Below are 21,173 nucleotides of genomic sequence, written 5' to 3' on the forward strand. Positions count from 1 at the left end.
TGGAGTAATTGCTGAGTTCGGTCATCAAGTGATAATATCTGGTGATGATATCGTCAAGTGATTCATTTTTCAGATACTTGAACACAGAGAATTGGGTTTTTAGTAGCTTTGTTTTGGAAGCACGTATTCCCACATTACCCTCATATCGATTTTCAAGTGCTTCGCATAGCTCTCTAGCAGTTTTGTACTTCTTGAATGTATGAAGAATCTCTTGTGGAAGAGCCATTATTATTGCAGCATAAGCTTTACTTTCTGCCTCATACATCTTCTTTTCTTCCTCTTCCATCTTATTGTACTTCTTAATTTTTTCACGACCCTCAAACAAGGCCGTTGGTGGAATGTATCCATCTTGTATGCACACCCACATCTTAGCATCTTGATATTTAACATACTGTTCAAACCGATCTTTCCAAGCAACGAAATCGGTATCCTTAAGCATTTTCGGAGCCTTAGTTGCTGAACCGGCCTCAACTTCCATTTTCACCAGTTCCGTAATGTTTATCGAAGTCATCGCTGAAAGAAACACGACTTGAAAACACAAAAAAAAAATTAAATTTGAACAGTGATCAGTAGGCGAAGTTATGCTTAACTTCGCTGAAACTCTTAACTTCGTTTGTTACTTAACTTCGCTTGATGACAACTTCGCTTGATGATAACTTCGCTTGATGATAACTTCTTGATGATAACTTCGCTTGATGACAACTTCGCTTGGTTGATAACTTCGCTTGGTTGATAACTTCGCTTAAACTTATAACTTCGCCCAAACCCTACGAACAGTGACGGCAACTTCGCCTGATGAACACAAGGTTTTTGCAGGTTTTAATTTGACGTATTGTGAGGTATGCGAAGGTGTAATGGGTTTTATTTGATAGTGGGAGATGGGTAGGACACAAAAACTCGGTATTTCAACGTAAAGTCGTCCCGCGAATAGTCGAACGGAACGATTTCTACACTCGTGTGATAATCCCGAACCGCACAATCACGAGTAAACGCTCTGATACCAATTGTAGGTTCCCAGCCGGATCTACACGGAAGTATCTCGTACTACGTAGGTGCGGAATCCCTACGTAAGACGATACAAGTGTAGGATGCGATATACGTTAAAACCAAGCACAAATACACGTTACAATACTCAAAACACACATTGTATTGCAACCCTTCAACACGTGATGTTCAATCACAATTACACGTTCTCCGAATTAACTGTGTCACACAACCCGTAACATATGTATATATATGTTACGACAACTTCGCCTAACAGACTAGGCGAAGTTGTCAATAACTTCGCTTGTCCACAAGTTCGCTTATATCAGGCGAACTTGTGAGACAACCTATTTAAATCAAACCAAAACAAACTAACACGATTACAGACACAAACATAACACTAGATACTGAACTACTGACATCATGTACCAACAACTAACAACAATTATTTTTGTAGGTCCAAAGCTCTTCACCGGATACAACTCCGATCAAATAGTGTTATTCTTATAACTAATTGGTTTGTGTGTTGTTCATGAATCAAATAGTGGACGCCAATCTAGCACCAACAATCACATATGTATCATTTGCTTCTAGAGACAAGATAAGTATATTTGTTTCTTGATTCAAGAAGGAGATATCTAAACCTCAATGTGGGAAAGCATCAAATCCATTCCCATTAACAACTTCATTTCATTTCCTCCTCCAACTGCACCCCTCCTTTCCCGCCTAAATCTCTTTCTTACCAGTCAAAACCCCGGGAAACAAATTACCCATTTTAACCCTTCTAGAACAAATAATAATAATAACCATATGATGGAGCCCTGTCTTCCTAAACTCTTTAACCTCCTCTATAAAGCCCGCACTTTAATCTCAGTCGCCACTATTGGTTCTTCCTCCGCCGCCGCCACCGACGCCATCATATCCTCCTCCCCCAAATTCTCAACAACAGCCGCCATGGACGACCTCCAAACCCTTAAAACCCGTCTCTGTATCATCGGCAGTGGTCCCGCCGCCCACACCGCGGCGATCTACGCCGCCCGCGCAGAGATCATGCCGATCCTTTTCGAAGGATGGATGGCCAACGATATCGCCGCCGGAGGCCAGCTGACAACCACTACCGACGTGGAGAACTTCCCCGGGTTTCCCGAAGGTATTCTAGGGTTTGAACTCATGGAGAGGTGTAAACAGCAGTCGCTCCGCTTCGGTACCGAGATCTTTTCCGAGACGGTTAACAAAGTTGATTTTTCCTCCTCTCCGTTTAAGGTGTTTACGGATTCCAAAGCTGTCCTTGCCGATGCCGTTGTGGTTGCCACGGGTGCCGTCGCCAGGAGGTTAACTTTCCCTGGCTCCGGGGATGGCAACTCAGGCTTTTGGAATAAGGGGATTTCCGCCTGCGCGGTTTGCGATGGGGCCGCCCCCATTTTTAGAAACAAGCCCTTGGCGGTCATCGGCGGAGGTGATTCCGCGATGGAGGAAGCCAATTTCTTGACCAAGTATGGGTCTAAGGTTTATATTATCCACAGGAGGGATGAATTTAGGGCTTCGAAGATTATGCAGCAGAGGGCTTTGAACAACCCGAAGATTGAGGTGATTTGGAACTCGGCGGTCGTGGAGGCGTACGGTGCGGAGGGGAAAAGTATTTTGGGAGGGCTGAAAGTGAAGAATGTTGTGAGTGGTGAGGTTTCGGATTTGCAGGTTAATGGCCTGTTCTTTGCGATTGGGCATGAGCCGGCAACGAAGTTCTTGGATGGCCAGTTGGAGCTTGATTCGGATGGGTATGTTGTGACTAAACCTGGAACAACTATTACTAGTGTCAAGGGTGTGTTTGCTGCTGGGGATGTGCAGGATAAGAAATACAGGCAGGCGATTACGGCTGCAGGCTCTGGTAAGTATACTCATTCTATTGAGTTAAATATTTTGATTGAATATGAATGAATCTTTATTTGAATGTATGATTATTATATGTTACTTGATGTTGGCTATTTTCAGAAGGAAGTCTTTTCTTCATGCTTGAAATATTAGTTTAAACTTAAAAGCTATAAGATTACACTTAATTTGAAGCTAAATTTAGCTTAATATAAACATAAAATAGCTTGGAACTGTATTTGATAACGTATTTTAGAACGAGTCCTATTTTAGGCAGTGTGTTTTTATGTAATTTAAGGATATACTTTGGCTTTTGTTTACTTTTCAGATGAAATTGGGATTTATTTTTGTTATAGCAGAAATGTTATAACTGGTTTATGTGGGCTTGTTTTCTTTCTCTTTTCATCTTTCTTCTAGGCAGGCGATATACTTGTCTTGGACTTTCTTTTTTATTCAAGTTTGGGCTTTTTTTCTTTTCTTAATTTTTACTTGTTTTGACTTTTTCCTTTGTTTGGGCTTGTAATTTCACTTGCTTGGACTTTCCTTTTTTTGACAAGATTAGTGTTTAAGTGAGTAGAATTAACATGGTATACAACTGTGTATTGATAGGTGAACCAGCATGCACTTAGAACACTTGCAAGTATAGCTGCAAACGAACAAACCGAACCGGACGAGATCTTGTTCATGTTCGTTCGTTAAGCTTTTATCGGTCAAACGGACGATTCTTGAACACTTTACCGAACGGAATTTGGTGTTCATGTTCGTTTGTTAAGGAATTCAGTTTGTTCGTGTTCGTCCGTGTCCACTCATTAGTTTTGTTACCGGACACAAAATTTATGGATACTAATAGGCAGAAGCGAACATAACCAGACAGTAACAGACACAAATGAATACAAATAAACACAAACGAAGTAGACCACATAGTATCCAAAAAAATCTTAATATAGTAATCATAAACATAAACATAATTATATCTAAATGGTATTAGTAATAAATAAATTAAAATAGTTAAAAGTAAATTTCTAATAAATGAACGTAACCAGACAGATGTAAACGAACATAACTGGACAAACATAATAAATGAAGGAATGTAAAACGAACATTAACGAACAGACTACCGAACGTTCATGAACAAAATTGAACGAGGACGGTCTTTGTTCGTGTTCGATCGTTAAGCTTACCAAACGAAATTCTTTGTTCATGTTTGTCATTTATTAAATGGACGTACATAAACGAACTTTCCGTTGAACAGTTCACTAACTGTTTGCCGGATGTTCAGTTCATTTACAGCCCTACTTGCAAGGCGAGGTTCTCATTTAGTGGGCGTGTGGCGGTCATTTGGGATTTCTTCTCTTGTCTTTCTTATAAGTAGTTTGCTTATTCTTTTTGATGTGGTCCTTCTCTTTTCATGGATGCCCTATAAAGAAGTTTTAGGAGTCTTCCAGGCACACGGTGGATATTGGTGTAGGTTTAGAGGGTGTGTGAGTTAGCTTTTAAAAATCTTGGCTAGTATTAACATTCTATGCTTATTAGGTAAAGGGCGTACCCGGTGTTTGACTTAGCTCCTGCGTTTGCGCGTCTACGTCTTAATCCCAACCACCTTACTTGTACTAATTTTCTATGCTTATTATGTATTTATATTGTTACCTTTTCTTTTTGTCTAGGCTTTATTTATTTATTTATTGTTTGCGCTTAGGCAACAAACTAGCTCTTTGACCTTTAAGTTTGTCTTGCACCTTTGACTACCTAGGCATACAATAACCTTTTTTAATTGATGTTTTTGAAAGTTTTTATATACGAGTTCGTTGGATGATTTTAGTTGCTAAATATATTTTTAGTTACTAATTTATATGTTGGCCATCAAGTGCGGCTCATACCTTTGACTACATAGGTTATCAGACATGAAACAAATGAGAATTAACCTAACATTCATGTTAGTGAGAATTCAGAATTGACCTAAAATTCATGTCTGTTAAAGGTATCTAAACTTTTTTGAGATATATATACTTTTTGGTTAAAGTCCAACCCGATTAGAATTTTATTCTTGCACTTTTTTTTCCTTTTAGTACAGGTCTAAAACACAATACAAGAGAAATATGTATCAATATATACTAAAATAAATCACATACTACAGAAGGCTGAGTGCAAGGCTGAGGCTGGTCCAGGCCCCTAGAATAGCAAGTGAACAATTTAATCTGATCTGCGATTATTCTAATTCAAAAGTCTGCTGCCAAATTACTATAACATTTAACAATCACCAAATTAACATAATGTATATAATCTAGCGTAGGTAACGGATAGAAAATTTGAATTCAAATCAAACAGATAGGCTATAGGTCACTCCATGCTCGAGATACAGAAATACCACTCGATCAAACTGTAGGGCAATTCCAAACTCAACCCAAGATACAGTCACATCACATGGATTACTTTTGGTTTCTAAGAACACCACTTGATACAGCCAAGGATAGAATTAGCATAGGATAATCTGGTTACTCATGTAAGAGAGAAAACACATAAATAATTTTACTCTACACTCTCCCTCTTTAATTCATTCTATTTCCTTAAATAGGACTTACAAGACGATGGAAAAGAAAAAGGGACAGAAGGAACATGATCCTATGGTCTCAACTAGCTAAACAAACATGTAGAAAATATTCAAACTAGAAGGTGGTAAAATGATTAAATAAATAAACTGAATATGAAATAAACACGGAAGCCTGCTGATGGATGAGATGATGGCTGCTGATGGTCGGATCATGGCGGCTCTTCTGGTGCGGGTCACCCATTAAATCACTTGATAAACCGAACCTGATGTCTGTCAATGGGGTGTTTCGGTTCATGGTGTAAAAAATGTTTATTTGTGTGGAGATGAGAGATTTTTGTGTAAAAATATATTAAGTTTGTGTGGTACTTAGAGGTTAATGTTTATAAAAAAAATTAATTTATTTTTTTTACTTTGGAGTCGTCAGCCAATGGTCACCACACTCCAATGGACCAAAAGTTGAAGTTCAGGAGCATGAGTATGCTCACGAACTCACCGTTCGCGCATGTTCTGTGTGGGGTGAGCGCGAGCCTATGTGGCTCTCTTGGCGTGCGTGCGTGCGTGCTATAAATAAATATTGGTTAATGTGTTTTATTTTTCAAGGAACATCATCTATTTTCATTTAATTGTTACAAAGCTTATCCAATCTTAAAACCTCAGACCTTCTTATACATGGCCAATTTAGAACAAAACCAACTAGGAGAACCCCCCCCCCCCCCCCTCCAAACTACTGGCCTCCTAGGTTGCACGGAAAAGCGACCAACCTGCCGTACCCTGTCCCGGAAACTCGCCGGAGACGGAAACGCTGACGGGGACGGCCGGAAACGTTTCTTGACCGTTTCCTTAAAGTTGGGGACGGTCGTTGACCGTTTCGAAAAGTCAAACAGTGTTTCGATACGTTTCCAGAATGGAAATCGCTGCGATCCAAATCGCTCCGATACGCCGTGCCAAAAGAACGAATTTGGTGTTCCAATTTGCTTCGGTACGCTGCCTCAATCGATCGAAATCGGACCAATTTTAGGGTTAGACAGAGCAAAAGGTATAGCTGAAAGTGCGGCAAAGGTTCGATTTTTGCCGGAAAAAAAGAGCAGACCAGAAAGAAGAAAGAAGAGTGCGGCGAACGTGTTTTATTATGTTATTAGGGTTAATAAGTAATATTTTGAAATTACACCCCCCCCCCAAATCTTTCAGTCTTTACACTTAGTCCCTAAAGGATATAAGTTTTTACACAAAAACTATTAAAAATATAATCAGTTTGTGTATTCAAACAATTAACTCCTATCTTCACTAGTTTACATATTGGCCCTTAAACTTGTAAATTTATACATGAAAAGTATAAAAATAACATTATATGTGTATATATAAATTATAAACAGTTATTTTTTATTCAGGTATATCGAACCGACCTTCATGGTACACCGTACCTATGTAATATATATATATATATATATATATGTTTCTATATAATGAGAAAATTTTTATTAAAAATATAAATATATATATATATATATATATATATATTTTATATTTTACATGTATTTATTGCCGTACCCGTTTCTTGGTTTTTTGAGTTTTGCCGTTTCCCGTACCCGTGGCCGTTTCCCGTTCCCGTACCAGTACCCGTGCAACATAGCTGGCCTCGCAGAGGTAGATGCGAAGGTCTTGGACACGTAGAGCCACACTTCTGAGGGAAAGGCTACGAAGCACCTAAGTACACTTTTTACAATATATTCTTACAAATTCTAGTAACCTAACTAAAATATAAACTGTATACCCAACTATTAAATTTTTTTATAAAATAATCTTAAAGCGCGCTTCATTTTCATTGGTGGGATTTTAATATGTGGTCAAGAGTAAATTTAAAGGGTTAGGTTCCGCCATGTTCTCTTCCTCTCTCTCTCTAGATTCAAGTAAACGTCACTGCTCACTGTGTCATAGAATGGGGACAGTTATATTTGTTGGTTGGAGGCAATAGAGCTTTTGCAAAATATGTTAATAATATAACCTCAAGTTAAATCAGGGACCCTTACTATGTACAATGATCTGCACCTTGGTTGGAAAGCATAGATTAGATTTAGACATGCCTGTAGAGTATGACTTGATATATTTTCATCAGCACTGTTGACCCACTGACCCGTTTGAGACACAACCGAGTAGACCCATTGATAAATATTTCTGTCGAAATTGTCTACTTTAATATATTATTATATTGTGTTGGAAATGAGGCGAAACTTGACCCTAATAAGATTCAAAAGTTTTTAAAATGCTAGGAAGTTGGTATAAAAATTATAATAGGATCCACAGGATCATGGAAGAGAGATTTTATTTGTACTGCTGTAATGTCAAGGATGGGATTATAGTATTAACACATATCTGCTGCACGTTTAATTTAAAAGCTATTTTTGAGTAATATTCCACACAAACATTCTCAACAACTACATTCTATATGAACTTTTATTTTGGAAAAAGTACTGAAATATCTTTAATATTACTCGCATGAATGATTTGAAAGATCTTATGCCTTAAAAAAATAGAATTTCACCTGATGCACCAACTTGTATTTAGCTTATGTGTGACATTTTTTAAATTATTATATTTTGTGTTATGAAGGGTGTATGGCAGCTCTGGATGCAGAACATTACCTGCAAGAAATTGGTTCTCAAGTTGGAAAGAGTGATTGATTTCAAGATTCTTCAAGCATTGGAACGATTATTTTAATTATTGTTATGTCTTTATATTTCGTCATTTAGATGTTCGAAAGCGCATGCAAACATAAAAGTATTGGTATTTGGTTCTTAATTTGTTGGCTGGAATCGCAAATAACATATTTATTAGCCAGTATCTACGTAGTTTTTAAATTGTTATGCCAATGCCATGTGATGATGTGTATATTTGTCAAATTGTTCAGCATTTCCTCAACATGTTAGGCCTTGGCCAACCCCTCTGTATTTTTATTGTTGTTCTCTTATATAAATTGTTGCTTAATTCGTAGTTGGGCTACAATTTAAGGATGTTAATCTCATTGGTAGGTACCCCCAAGGGGTACTACCCCCCACCCCACGGGGAACACCGTTGTCACCTCTTTAAAAGTTCGCGACGAGTATAGTTGAGGGGTATAATTCTCCGTGGACTTAACACAGCTGTTGAAACCCCCCTCCTCTCAGTCTCTCACCCACACACACAAAAATAAGTTCCACTAAGAGCATTCACAACCTATTTCTTATATTTGTGTGAGGGGGTTTTATAAATTATATGTATGGTGAGTGGCTGTGAGCAGAGGAGAGAGAATGTTATATGATAAAGTTAAATTTGGGGTTTCACTGTTCATACCGTATAATATTTTAATTTTAATATTTTCTAAATGTGATTGTGAGTGAAAGAGAGAGAAAAGATTATAATAAAGTGTATAAAAAGTATTATTTAATTAAACATGAGAGAGAAGATATAGTGATTTTTAGTGTAATTATATGATATATATTGATATATTGTAGGGAATGGGCTTTGAATGCTTTAATAAATACTCCTATTTCCTATTGAAAATTTCCTTCGCTTTCACTTTTTATATACGAAATGCACACTGTCTACTACATTTTTACCCACTTCCTTTCTGCCTAGTTTTTACCCAATGGATCCGAACACTTCTAGAGGTAGAGGGGCCGGTAAAGGAACTGGTAGAGGTGTCGGTTCTTGTAAGGCCTCGATCTCGGCGCCCTATATGGACGTTGGATTTACTCATAAACACAGTTCTAAATATCAGAGTTAATTAAAACTTTTAGCGGAATATAAAACTTCAAACATATATAACATAATCGTTCTAACCTTTTCAAATTAAACATCTTTTGTCGTTCAATTTTAAAACATAAACCATAATAACATCATAACATTTCTCTTAAGATGTCAGTGTCTTCTGTCCAATGTCATGTGTCTACAATCAAGCGAGCTGCCTTAGTCTATTCATGCGTGGATACTAAAAGTCAGCTACGCTAAGTGAATTCTAGTTAATAAGGCAAAATACAATACATACACATACTTATAAATACGTATCCGAAGATACATATCACATTCTTAACCTGTTACCTTTCTTTACACGTACTTTCATTCTTTCTTTCATACTTTCATTCTTATAGCCTATAACCTTCGCAGATATTATTAGGTTCTGCAACCCTTTAGCCTTCGTAGATATTATTAGGGTCTGCAACCCTTTAGCCTTCGCAGATATTGTTAGGGTCTGCAAACCTTTAACCATACTTTTCATCCATCCATTAATCATACATACATCTTTCCTTATATAACATACTTTCGTACATACTCATTTGATTACTTACCTTCATACATGCATATTTCATACTAGACATGCTACACGTTACTTTCCCTGACGATACGTGCAATATCCGAATATCGTTCACGCACCGACAATCATTCATTCATAACATTTATACGTACTGTCACATCAATCATCATAGCATACACTTACCATTTAAGGGGTGGGAATAAATGGTTTTCATGGAATGTGATTCCATGTGTAATGAATGATTTCATTTCATTGAGCAACCAAACACCATATTTTTCATTCACACGCAATGAATCATTTCATTACCCTATCATTCCCGCATACCAAACGCTACTTTAGTGTGTGTACTATGTAACTTCACTTGATTGTTTTATTCCATTGAGTTGTAACACACATTCTTTGTTTTGACTTTTGATAAAAATGAATACTAGTTGACAAAACATGCGCAATGCGGCGGAACTTAGTTGACATCGATTTGGTTAGTAACGTACCGACATTCAAGATAGCAAACTAACAAGAAAACCCAAAAACAAATTGGCATAAAGGACTAAATATTTAAGGTCAAGTGGTTGCTTGAAGCATGTAGGACTTATGGGTAACTAGGGGTAGCAATTCCTGACACGACCCGATACATGATTCAAACCCGCACAAAAAAATATAGGTTTGGGATAGGTTAACACGTTTTGTTTTCATAAGCATGTCAATCCAAGCACAACCCATTTAAAAAGTGGGTTGACCTATTAACCCGTTTAAGAAATTCGGAGAAGTTAATGTTTTGATTTTAGAGATAAGAAGTGTTAAATTTCAAAGTTAAATGGCTTGACCCGAAACAAGACCCGAGCGCGACACAGATTTAAATGAGTGGACATGACACAAATAAATAAATATATGGGTTGGGTTGGGGTGGAAGAATCTCACACACCAATCTTATACCCCCTCAACTTGTCAACTCGCACAACCGACACGATTGACACCCCTACAGATAAGCGATAACAATAGTGTGCAGAAATTTCATCGGACGCAAGAACCTGGGTTCACTAGAGAACTTCGTTTCACTATAAATAGGGACATTTATTACTTATTTTAGTGGTGTGTGTTTGTAGTGAAAATCACTCACCCAAAGGGAGCTAATTTTGGGTGGGTTGGGCCTTGAAAAAATAGATGTATACTCTTTCGGTATTATAATCATTCGACTCGGGTAAATTATTCGATTATCAATAGTCATTCATCATCTATCTATGTGTTTGTTTGTTCGATTTCACTCCGTGCATCCATCTCGAATTTGTTTATCAAGAGCGATTTTAGATCTAAGGGTCGGGACTTACAAGCCCAAAATAATATTAACACGTATGCAACTTACGATGCCAAAATATAACATATTTCGAATGCAACTTCGACTTTAAGAAAATTTATACACGAAAGTCCAGAATAAGAAGTTTTTTAATTAGCCTTTTCTCTTAAAAGTCAACTAGCGTAAGTTATTAGAGAAAATCAAATGGAATAAAAACTAAATGTGTTGAAGATGTATATTGTTTAAAGTATAAGGAATAAAGCTGAAATTAAAAGAATGTTTTGCACGGACACGGACGTTGTAGAACTCGCCTGGTGTTGTAGGTACCAGAGATTAATTAGATTGGAATTTTTATATACAATTTTTAATTATGTATATATACACAAATTTTTATATGTAACTTATGTTTACAAAAAAGGGTTTACATAATAAACCAAAGTTTCCTTGGAAGTGTAGAACTGCTAAAATAAGGTGTTACATGGAAGTGTAGGAATGCTTAAAATAAGGTCTTCCATCTTGAATAGGACCCTATAAGGTTTTTAACACACTACTGATCTTAACTATTAACTACTTTGATGTTGGAGTTACCGGAAACTGCAGCAAATTACCATAAATCAGCCGCAATTAAGTTTGACAACCGAATTTCTCGCCAATTTCTCAAAAATCAGTCATCGACGGACTAGAGATTAGTCTCCCAGTAGTCCCAATTTTTCAACAGTGATGGAAACCAACAAACCAATATTAATGTGTAATTTAACTTGATATACCGTAAACTCAAATGATCAACAATAGAGTTATTAGATAACTAAATGATGGTAAGCAAGAATATGGGTGTTCAGTATTTGAATCGGACTCGAATAACTCGAAATTTGATTCGACTCGAATTCGAATTTGACGGTTTGAATTTGATTTTAAGTCATTCGAATTCGATTCGGTTCAAACTAGATTTTAGTAATCGAATTTCGGATTTAATACGAATTTATGATAATAAATTCGTATTCGATTCGAAATTCGAATTCAAATTCAAATTATACATTTTATTTTTATTATATATATACATACTTATGAAAAGATAAACTACATAAATCTTTTGAGTTATAGAGATTAAAAATAGAAAGTTCATCATTTTTGTTAATAATTAATGTAATTGGACATTGATAACTTTAAATGATTATTTATTTTATAGACTTGGTACTTTTTTTGTTAAAAAATTCAAATTTACAGTGGTTTTAAAATTGAAATATATTATTTGAATCGATTCGAATTCAATTCGAACTTCATTTTCGAATCGAATTTCGAATTAGCTATTTTGAATTTGTCACACCCCAAAAATCCACTAACGGAATTTTACCGTCAGAGGGTGTGAACTAACAGGATCGGAATCATTAGTTATATCAAACACCACAATTAAAGATTTAAAAATAACCAAGACATCAAGTCTTAAGTAAATTTGTGAAAGCGTAAACTGTAAAGTATATAGTTGCGCCACACAGAACGACTTAAAGAAACAATTATCATGACAAAATTTAAAAGGGTTTTAAAAACATAAGAGTTCAGTGAATGCATGTCCTATACCGCTCGCCCGCCTCGGCTACCTGAGATAAACATACTAAAAGTGTCAACATATGGTTGGTGAGTTCACAGGTTTAAGTAAATTTAAGCGTTACCAGATAGTGTTATGTCAATATATCAATAGGTAGCTAACCTATCAAGCATGTATTACTAAGTGTTCGACACCGAAGCTGACTGTTTATACGATTGCCTTGCCACTATGTCAACCACAACCATGGTAATGTGTTAGCCAAAATTACACCCACTCGACCTACAGTCGAGTTTAGAGTTAGGTGGGGTTTGTCAAACCCAGTAGTACTACTCAAAGGTGACTCGCTATTATCCAATATTAACCGGTTCGATTGTTCAGAGGGACTTAGTTTGTTTGTTGCCACTTAGCCTCAAGTGATATATAAAGTATAAACAAAATCTAAAGCATTGGAGTATGTTATCCCCCCCCCCCTAATAAAAACGTTAAAGAGTAAAAGGGGCCGTGAAACTCACTGTTTGCGAAGTTATCAAAAATCCGAGAAAAGCGTGCGTCAAAGAAATCCTCACCAGTGCTCTAAAAACAAAAATGAGATTTCTAAGTGTTTGAACTATGAGTGAGTCTCTAGACTCGACACATAAAAGTTATGCATGAGATGTGTTCGTGTTACGTTTGTGAAACAAGTGCGACTCGACAAACACGTTGGTGATAAGTTACAGGTGTGAACAAGTATAGTGTTAAGTGTCACTACGGTACATCATCAGTAAAATATCTACCACAAGGGAAAATATGTAAACACATTGCAAACATCGGTCAAATAGTCACTTTTCATGTTTAATTAAAGAATTCAGCAGCTAAGTTACCGAGATAAATTTTAACACGTCAAGATTACTCTATTTCATTAATCATAACACGTAGATAAAATCACCAAAATTCATCACATAAGCACACGTGAGTTAGGTTTCAAAAAATATTTTTATTACATACGGTTTTATCATAAGAATCAAAACAATACAGTAAGCACACAACAGTCATTATCATGCGCAACAAAACTTTCTTTACTATTCCCGTTACATGGTTAATCCAATTAAAGCAAGGCCAATTGGATTAGATTCCACACTCAAATTATTAACTTTTAGAAGTGGAATCAACTCAATTGGTCTTGTCGTTTGTGAGATACACTATTTACAAAGCAGCCTATAAGAAGGCTTCCCGAATCAGACTTGCGCAAGGGATTTGTAAATTAATAAAAACTGACTTCCACACGTCTAAAAATTACAAACTCAGACTCTTTAGAAACTAGACTCGACCTACTACATCATAGAATCAATAATCATGTCAGATCATATAACTAACATCAAGTAACAGCCGTTTTAACATGCATTTTTGATTCTTTCGAGCATCAGTTTTCACCAAACATTCAACAAACTACTAATCTATGAACAAATAACCATGCATATAACCCTAACTATCAATAATCAATGTATTTAAAATTTAGGGTTTATGATCATCACGTGTAATCATGCAAACTAATCAGTGGAATAAGTTAAGAGAGTATTTAGTTACCTAGTTAATACCTTAACCCTTCAAACAAGCTTGTAGGAGTATTGTATGTGTGTGTGTGTGTGTGTGAGTTTCGGCTGATCCAAGGGGAGGGGGGAGGGGGGGCTGCCGTTCGCAAGAGGGAGGGAGAGGAGAGGGAGGGTTAGGGTTTATTGATTAAGTTGGTTATATATTAATCAATTATATTATAAGTTACACATCACACCCTAAACTTCTAGTTTAGTTTAATTTTACCATAGACTAGTCAATTACATCCATAATATGATGTTATACATAGAAGCACAAATTTACACATATAAACGTAACACGTAATTATACCAAGTATATGTTTATAATATTTATTGTTTCTTCACCAACGGTTTGAGTCGACTCGTGTGTGATTTGGTGAAACTCCGAAAGACTACTTATGTAATGATTGTCATGTGTCATTTAAACTCTAATTATATGCAATGAGAAATGCGTTAACTGGAATGACATAGTTCGTGTGATCTTGAGTTTGAATTAACGGAGTTCGAGTTAACGTAGTTAACCTGAAATTGACGAGTGTCACATCATTCCCATGTTGAAATAATTTCCATCCCGAAAATTTGTATCACGTCGCGATGGCTGCCTGAAAAAGGCAAAAATTTCAGTTTGTCACATCACCCCCCTGTGGAAAGAAATTTCGTCCTGAAATTTAATTCATACCTCAGGTGTTTTCTGACGGTTTATCGGCTTTCGGGTTTTCGGTGCTTGGTCAACCCTTTGAAGAAGTGAGGATACTTTTTCATCATTTGATCCTCGTGTTCCCACGTGAACTCTGGTCCACATCTCGAGTTCCAACGAAATTTAACGATAGGAATCTTGCTGTGTTTGAGTGTTTTGGTTTCTCAATCCAAAACTTCGACTGGTTATTCGATGAAGCGTAACTGTTTATCAACTTGTAATTCGCCCAAAGTAACTGCTAGTGTTTCGTCAGAAAGGCATTTCTTCAAGTTGGATACATGAAAAACATTATGTACGCCACTGAGTTCTGCTGGTAAATCCAATCGGTACGCTACCGGGCCGATACGTTCAGTTATTCGGCATGGGACAACGTACCGTGGATTGAGTTTGTTTTGCTTCCCAAAACGAACTACACCTTTCCAAGGTGAGACTTTCAGTAAAACCTTGTCATCCACTTGGAATTCTAGAGGTTTTCGGCGCTTGTCTGCGTAGCTATTTTGGCGATCCCGTGCTACTTCCATGCGATTCCGGATTTGGACAATCTTTTCTGAGGTTTCAAGTAATAATTCTGGACCAGTGATTTGGCTATCACCCACTTCTGCCCAGTAAAGAGGCGATCGACACCTTGGTTCAAACCTTTTATAACGTGAATACGTTCCCTTTTCAATCAATCAAAACATATTTATACTGGATTAGATGAACGGGTGTTTGTCTTAACGAGTCAGCAATGTTTACATGAAATTATATGATCTTTAAAACGTTATAATACAATATAGACAATAAAAGCAACTCAGACCGAATACACATGGGTCTGGATCCAAACATAACTGTTCAGCCCATCCATCAATGGCCGGTGTGGCCGCGGGCTAACGGTCATAACTAGTTATCCTTGCAGGGGCTATACACATATAGCTCGGGGATACAACTGTGTGTGTGTAGGGGAGTGGTACAAAGCCCAGATGTGGACGTGCATCTGCTGAGTGTACAGAAAACTATAATTGTATTGTAATTGTCAGTCAAATTGTTTTTAGAGTCATACGTGTTCACCAGCATATAGCTGACGTATTTTTCCCCACATTTCAGGGAAACAGATTAGCACAAGTAGCAAGAGAAATAGTCATTCATGGAAATAGACGCTCGCAAGGTAGAGATTGCTCAGTTTTATATTATTAAAATATTATAAACATGATTTCAACAAGATTTATAAATCAAACACTCGGGTATTTATTACCCGAAAAGTTTCAAATAAACTAATATTTTATTATAACCAAAGTCTTCCGCTAAAACAAACCGCAACTCTGATGTATTTACAAAACAGGTACCAACTATTGGTCATACGCCTAGGCCCTAAGCCGGGGTGTGACAGGTTGGTATCAGAGCCATCGATCTTAGCGAATTAGGTATTTAATCATACATAGGCTTTGATCAGTGATAGATATCAATCTTATAAATAAAAGCCATTGGTTTCAACTAATTAAGTATTAATGTATTACTATCTAAGCTTTAACTACTTGTTGGATAAAGTAGGAATAATCAAAGATTTAAAGTTTACATTATCCTAAAGATAATTTGTACATACTACTTAAGGCATATACGCCAAGTAGCTTGTCATTCAATCACTGCACTTGAATCTGAGCCATCAGATATGGCTAGTAAATATACAAGCTTTATCAGTTAAAGAACAATCAGCAAATTGCCATATGAAGGCCAATCGAAGTATATTCACGGCAATCAATCATATTACAGAAATATTAGTAACAGCAAAATTAGATATTTAACTGAAAAATATCTAAACTTCAATCACATAATATTACGACTGTACGGATAAGATAGGAACATAATCCTACTCCTAATCAAACATCTCGCAGATGTTCGATCACAATAGTTATACCAGTCGACCTCGATCCGGTAAAGGAAAGGGATGTATTGGAACGTCTCTACTCCCAATTCCTATATCTAGCGATGAAGATTCATACCAGACAACAACGGAAGAAGACTCTAATTCATTCGATTCTAACATCCCATTAGCTCAGATAATTCCAAAGGAGCATGGAGAAGGATCAATTAGATTCAAGGAAACAATATTGTCAAAGGGAGTAATGACTAATTTAGAAGATAATCATTAGGAACAACAATATTTCGAGTATCCGGCATTTCAAAATCCTTACTTCGCTCACACCCAAGGAGAATACTGGAATATGGATCAAAATTCCTTAGAAGGAATGGTTGACATTGAAGATAATTCAATTCATTACGAAATCAATGTCACAAAATTAGCAGCAGCAATGCATAAGGAAGAAATGGAAAACAAAGAAGGACAAAGAGAAGAGGAGACAAGTAAAAACATTAAGAAGGAAAACAAAATCAAGAAATTGATCATTCGCTGGAAGAAGTAGACAATAAGATCTTAATAATTGTAATCAGTATAGTGATAGTAGTTTTGTACATTCTTGCTACTACAACATAAATAAAAGATACGTTTTACTTTCTTCGAAATACTAAACTTATCTTAGTTATGTCAAGGAATAGGAAGCATAAACTCATAAAATAATTCTCCCGGCAAGTCTGGAAGAAAGAAAATATCTGTTTAAAATAAAATTCTAGGTAGACAAGGATAAGTGAGCCCAAGTCAATGCCATAGAAATACTTAACAAAAGAGACATAAATAAACCTAGAAAGAGAATTGGAAATTCTCATGGGTTGTCTGTACAGGAGGTATGTACTAGTCATTTCAAGAGCATACAAAAGAGGACAAAATAATTATACCTCAATAGGACCTTATCAATCATCATCAAGATATTCGGAAATTGCTATGGTGATATACAATTTCCCTTATATCATCTCTTAACCAAAAGGAAAAACATATGGATTATGCCCGAACAAAACAAATAACCCCAAGGAAACGATAGTTGAGGTCCAAGAAAAAGAAGAAGCAAAGTTAGAAAGAAATACTTCTAAGAATATGACAAATTTATTTGACGTTCCATAATCAAAAGATTTCTAGTACTTATAACATTAAGATTCACATACCATCATCGGTATATAAGTTTCTTTCATACTGATGCAATTTTATATACAGAACGTCTAACTTAAACATTCAAGCAAATAATGATGATGTCTCCAATCAAAGAAGCAACAAGAACATGACAGAACCTGATCGTGAGATTCATGAACAATATTTAGTCAAAGTAAGAGAGATAATTCGTGACACAATAACTCCTCTCACTGATGAGATGAAAGAAGAGATGCATAAAGTTAAACACTCAAATAAGGTCATTAGAAACCATCCTTATCAAACTGCACATCATGATGAAAGCATTCATAATCTCAAAACTGATAGTCGATACGATAATAAGCTCAAGAAACCTATAGTAACACAAGGTTGTAGTTTTAAGGATTTCAAAACCTATGAAGCAAAAGAATTTTATGGAAACCAAGGTGTTATATCAACTTTACGATGGCTTGAGGAGACCGAGTCCATCGTCATCATTAGTCAATGTACTGAAATTCAAAAGATTCAGTACGCATCTCTAAAATTTAAAGGTGAAGCTCTGGAATGGTGGAACACTCTAATTGTAAGAAAGGATAGAGAAACCTTGTATCAAATGAAATGGGAAACATTCAAAGAACTTGTGTTACAACAGTTTTGCCCCATACTAGAAGCCAATCATATTCAAACTAAGATAGATGTTACAAATCTCATAGAGTACAATATTAAGTTTCTTGAATATTGCCAATCAACTCCGCGTATATATGAATCAGAATACAACAAAGTTATTCAATACATATTTGGGTTACCCAAAGAGATAAGAGATATAGTACGAACCCATATGCCACAAACAACCTCCTCGGCCATGGAATTGGCCAAATAGTTGCTCAATGGTATGAGAAAGAAAGAAAAAGGAAAAGTCAAACAAACAAAGAAGATTATCAAGGATAAAACATTTAAATTCAAAAGACCAATCTGCCAGAACTGTGGTAAATGACATTATGGAAAACGTCATAACAGAACAAGAACAATACATCAATCATATGTACATTCTGTAACAAAACCGGACACTCTGAAGAAGATTGTAGAAGGAAAGCAGTTACATGCTTCAAATGTGGAGAAAAAGGACATTTTAAAGGTGAATGTTCAAAAGCACAATAAGTAATTAAAGGATCAACGACAATAGGAAGGAAGAAGGAAAAAACAAGGAACATCTGGCAATCAAGTAAAAAAGCAAAACATAGAATAAGAAATAGATAGTCAACTTTTGTAACCGTTTGTAATCTCGTGTCTAAACAAGAAATTTTGTAATAGAAAAGGGTATTCAAATCCGTAATGTATATAGAGAAAGGTATTCGCATTCATATACTGTCTTGACACAAGAATATACAAAGGAAAAGAGATAGTTAAATTTCAAAAGTTTTCGAAATACAAGATACTTTTTTATTTAATCATCATCTATAGAAAGATGACATAAAGAGATTGAGTTAAACCATGACATAGGAACATTCGAACTTTGAAAGTTCAAAGGTACAATTGATAAACGGAAGGAATCCGTCAAGATCATAAAGTAAAGAATTAGATGATTCATGAATGGATATCTCGAAAGTTATCAAGATGTATAAATTTAAAAGGATTCGGTGAATTGAATTCAAGAAACAATCGAGTTAACATCAGTAAATGTTTAGAATACACAAGGTAAGGTAAATAGTTAAACACAACTGGCCACTGTGCTTAGCAATTTACAATTACTTATGACATTCTGAATTATTGACTGAATACATCATTCAAAGATGTCAGTTAACAACAAATCAAGAATTCATATCATTCAAACAATTCTAGTTAAACTCAAGGAACAAATTCGATAGAATCTGATCATAAATCGAGAAGTAAGAAATCACTCACAACGAATCTCGAGGACGAGATTGATTCCAAGGAGGGGAGGATGTAACATCCTTAAAATTTTGATCCAAATTTTTGACAAATTAGTAAAGTTGAAGGATCAAAATTATTCTCAAAAATAAGTAATGAGAAAATTTAAAATAAATCATTTGATAAGGAAATAAAAATATTCCCTAAAGTTAAGGATATGGAATAAGGAAATTCCATCCCACATTGAAAGATGTAAGAAATTGGAAAATTTCCACATGGGTATAAATAAGGAAAATGGAATCCATCCCACATGTAAAGTGGTAAAGATTTGGAAGCTCTTTATAAAGAGATAAAATTCCATAGTAATATTTTTTTATGCCTAGCATGCACCCAGTGGTCCTAGTGGAGGGTGCGAAGCAACCGACGCGCACAGGCTCGGGCGAAGGGCGTTGGGCGATTGGCCGCAATGTGGCGCTTTGAAGGCGCACTTTGCACTTCGCATCGCCGCGAGCCGCTTGAGAGCCGCCTTAGTATTTTTGGAAAATGGGAGTTAGACCCAGAAGTAACAAGCTACCAAAAGACAAGGGACTAAAAGTGAAAGATTGAGTTCAGGGACCCATCACGCTACGCGATGAGCCCAGAACAAAGGTCATCGCGTATCGCGATGGACCTTGATGATTCAGCGGACACGTGTCAACACGTGGTATGGCGGCGTAAAAATTGAGGCACCGCGATACGCGACGGGATTTCCAAGACCCATCGCGTATCGCGATGGGTTGCAAGTTCTGCCTATAGAATGGGGGCTCACGGCTCCTTCATTCTCACACCAATTCACTTTCTCTTTGTAGAAATACTCTCTCACTACCTCGGTGTCCGTGCCCCGACCCGACAATCGTCATCTCTTAATCCATGCCATATACCGACCATACTTCGTAGTGTGTGCCAAGCTCTGAGGTTCCGATAGTCTAAGCTATAGAACGCGATTGAAGAGTGGAAGTGTTACTCAATCAATCTTAGTAATAAGAACTTCAAATACCCGTGTAAGGTAGGGCTTCTGCCTAAGTCATTATTTTATTATATTACATGGCTTAGACCATAGTCAAGGGTATAGCCCAAACCTTGATCATAAATATGTTTACATAAGCTTTAAACATACAAGGATTATAGTAATGTTTCTTTACAACTAAGAAACACATACTATTCATTCATAAGGATATAGTCAAATTATAATTTCTTCACGATTAAGAAACATAGCATTTTATATACATGGAATATAGTTAATCTATTGTTCTTCATAATTAAGAAACATAAGATTTTACATTCAAAGATAGCAGTCAATGAATGTTTCTTCTTGAAGAAGAAACAAATTATAGATGTTTCTTCATAAAAGAAGAAACTCAGCATGTGATTAGTAAATAAACAAAAAGACTACAGATCTAAATATTTTATTCAAAGAAATAATCAATCAAGGTTTAAAGCTATCAAAACCAGACTAAAGGTCTATAGCCGGATCAAGAGACGATCCGG

The 21,173-nt window shown here is 36.2% G+C and overlaps 1 protein-coding gene across 1 annotated transcript; it reads left to right on the forward strand.

Moving 5' to 3' along the window:
* The first annotated feature begins 1,672 nt into the window (after positions 1–1,672).
* Positions 1,673–8,333, forward strand: LOC143542126 (thioredoxin reductase NTRB-like). The gene is made up of 2 exons (XM_077034794.1): positions 1,673–2,869; positions 8,006–8,333. Exons 1-2 carry the CDS (start codon positions 1,795–1,797, stop codon positions 8,074–8,076), a joined length of 1,146 nt encoding a protein of 381 aa, XP_076890909.1. The 5' UTR covers positions 1,673–1,794; the 3' UTR covers positions 8,077–8,333.
* Positions 8,334–21,173: the final 12,840 nt, after the last annotated feature.

Source organism: Bidens hawaiensis, unplaced genomic scaffold (assembly GCF_021521415.1).
Source record: "Bidens hawaiensis isolate Kalapana, Puna unplaced genomic scaffold, B.hawaiensis_p1.1 tig00012783_1, whole genome shotgun sequence".
Taxonomy (NCBI): domain Eukaryota; kingdom Viridiplantae; phylum Streptophyta; class Magnoliopsida; order Asterales; family Asteraceae; genus Bidens; species Bidens hawaiensis.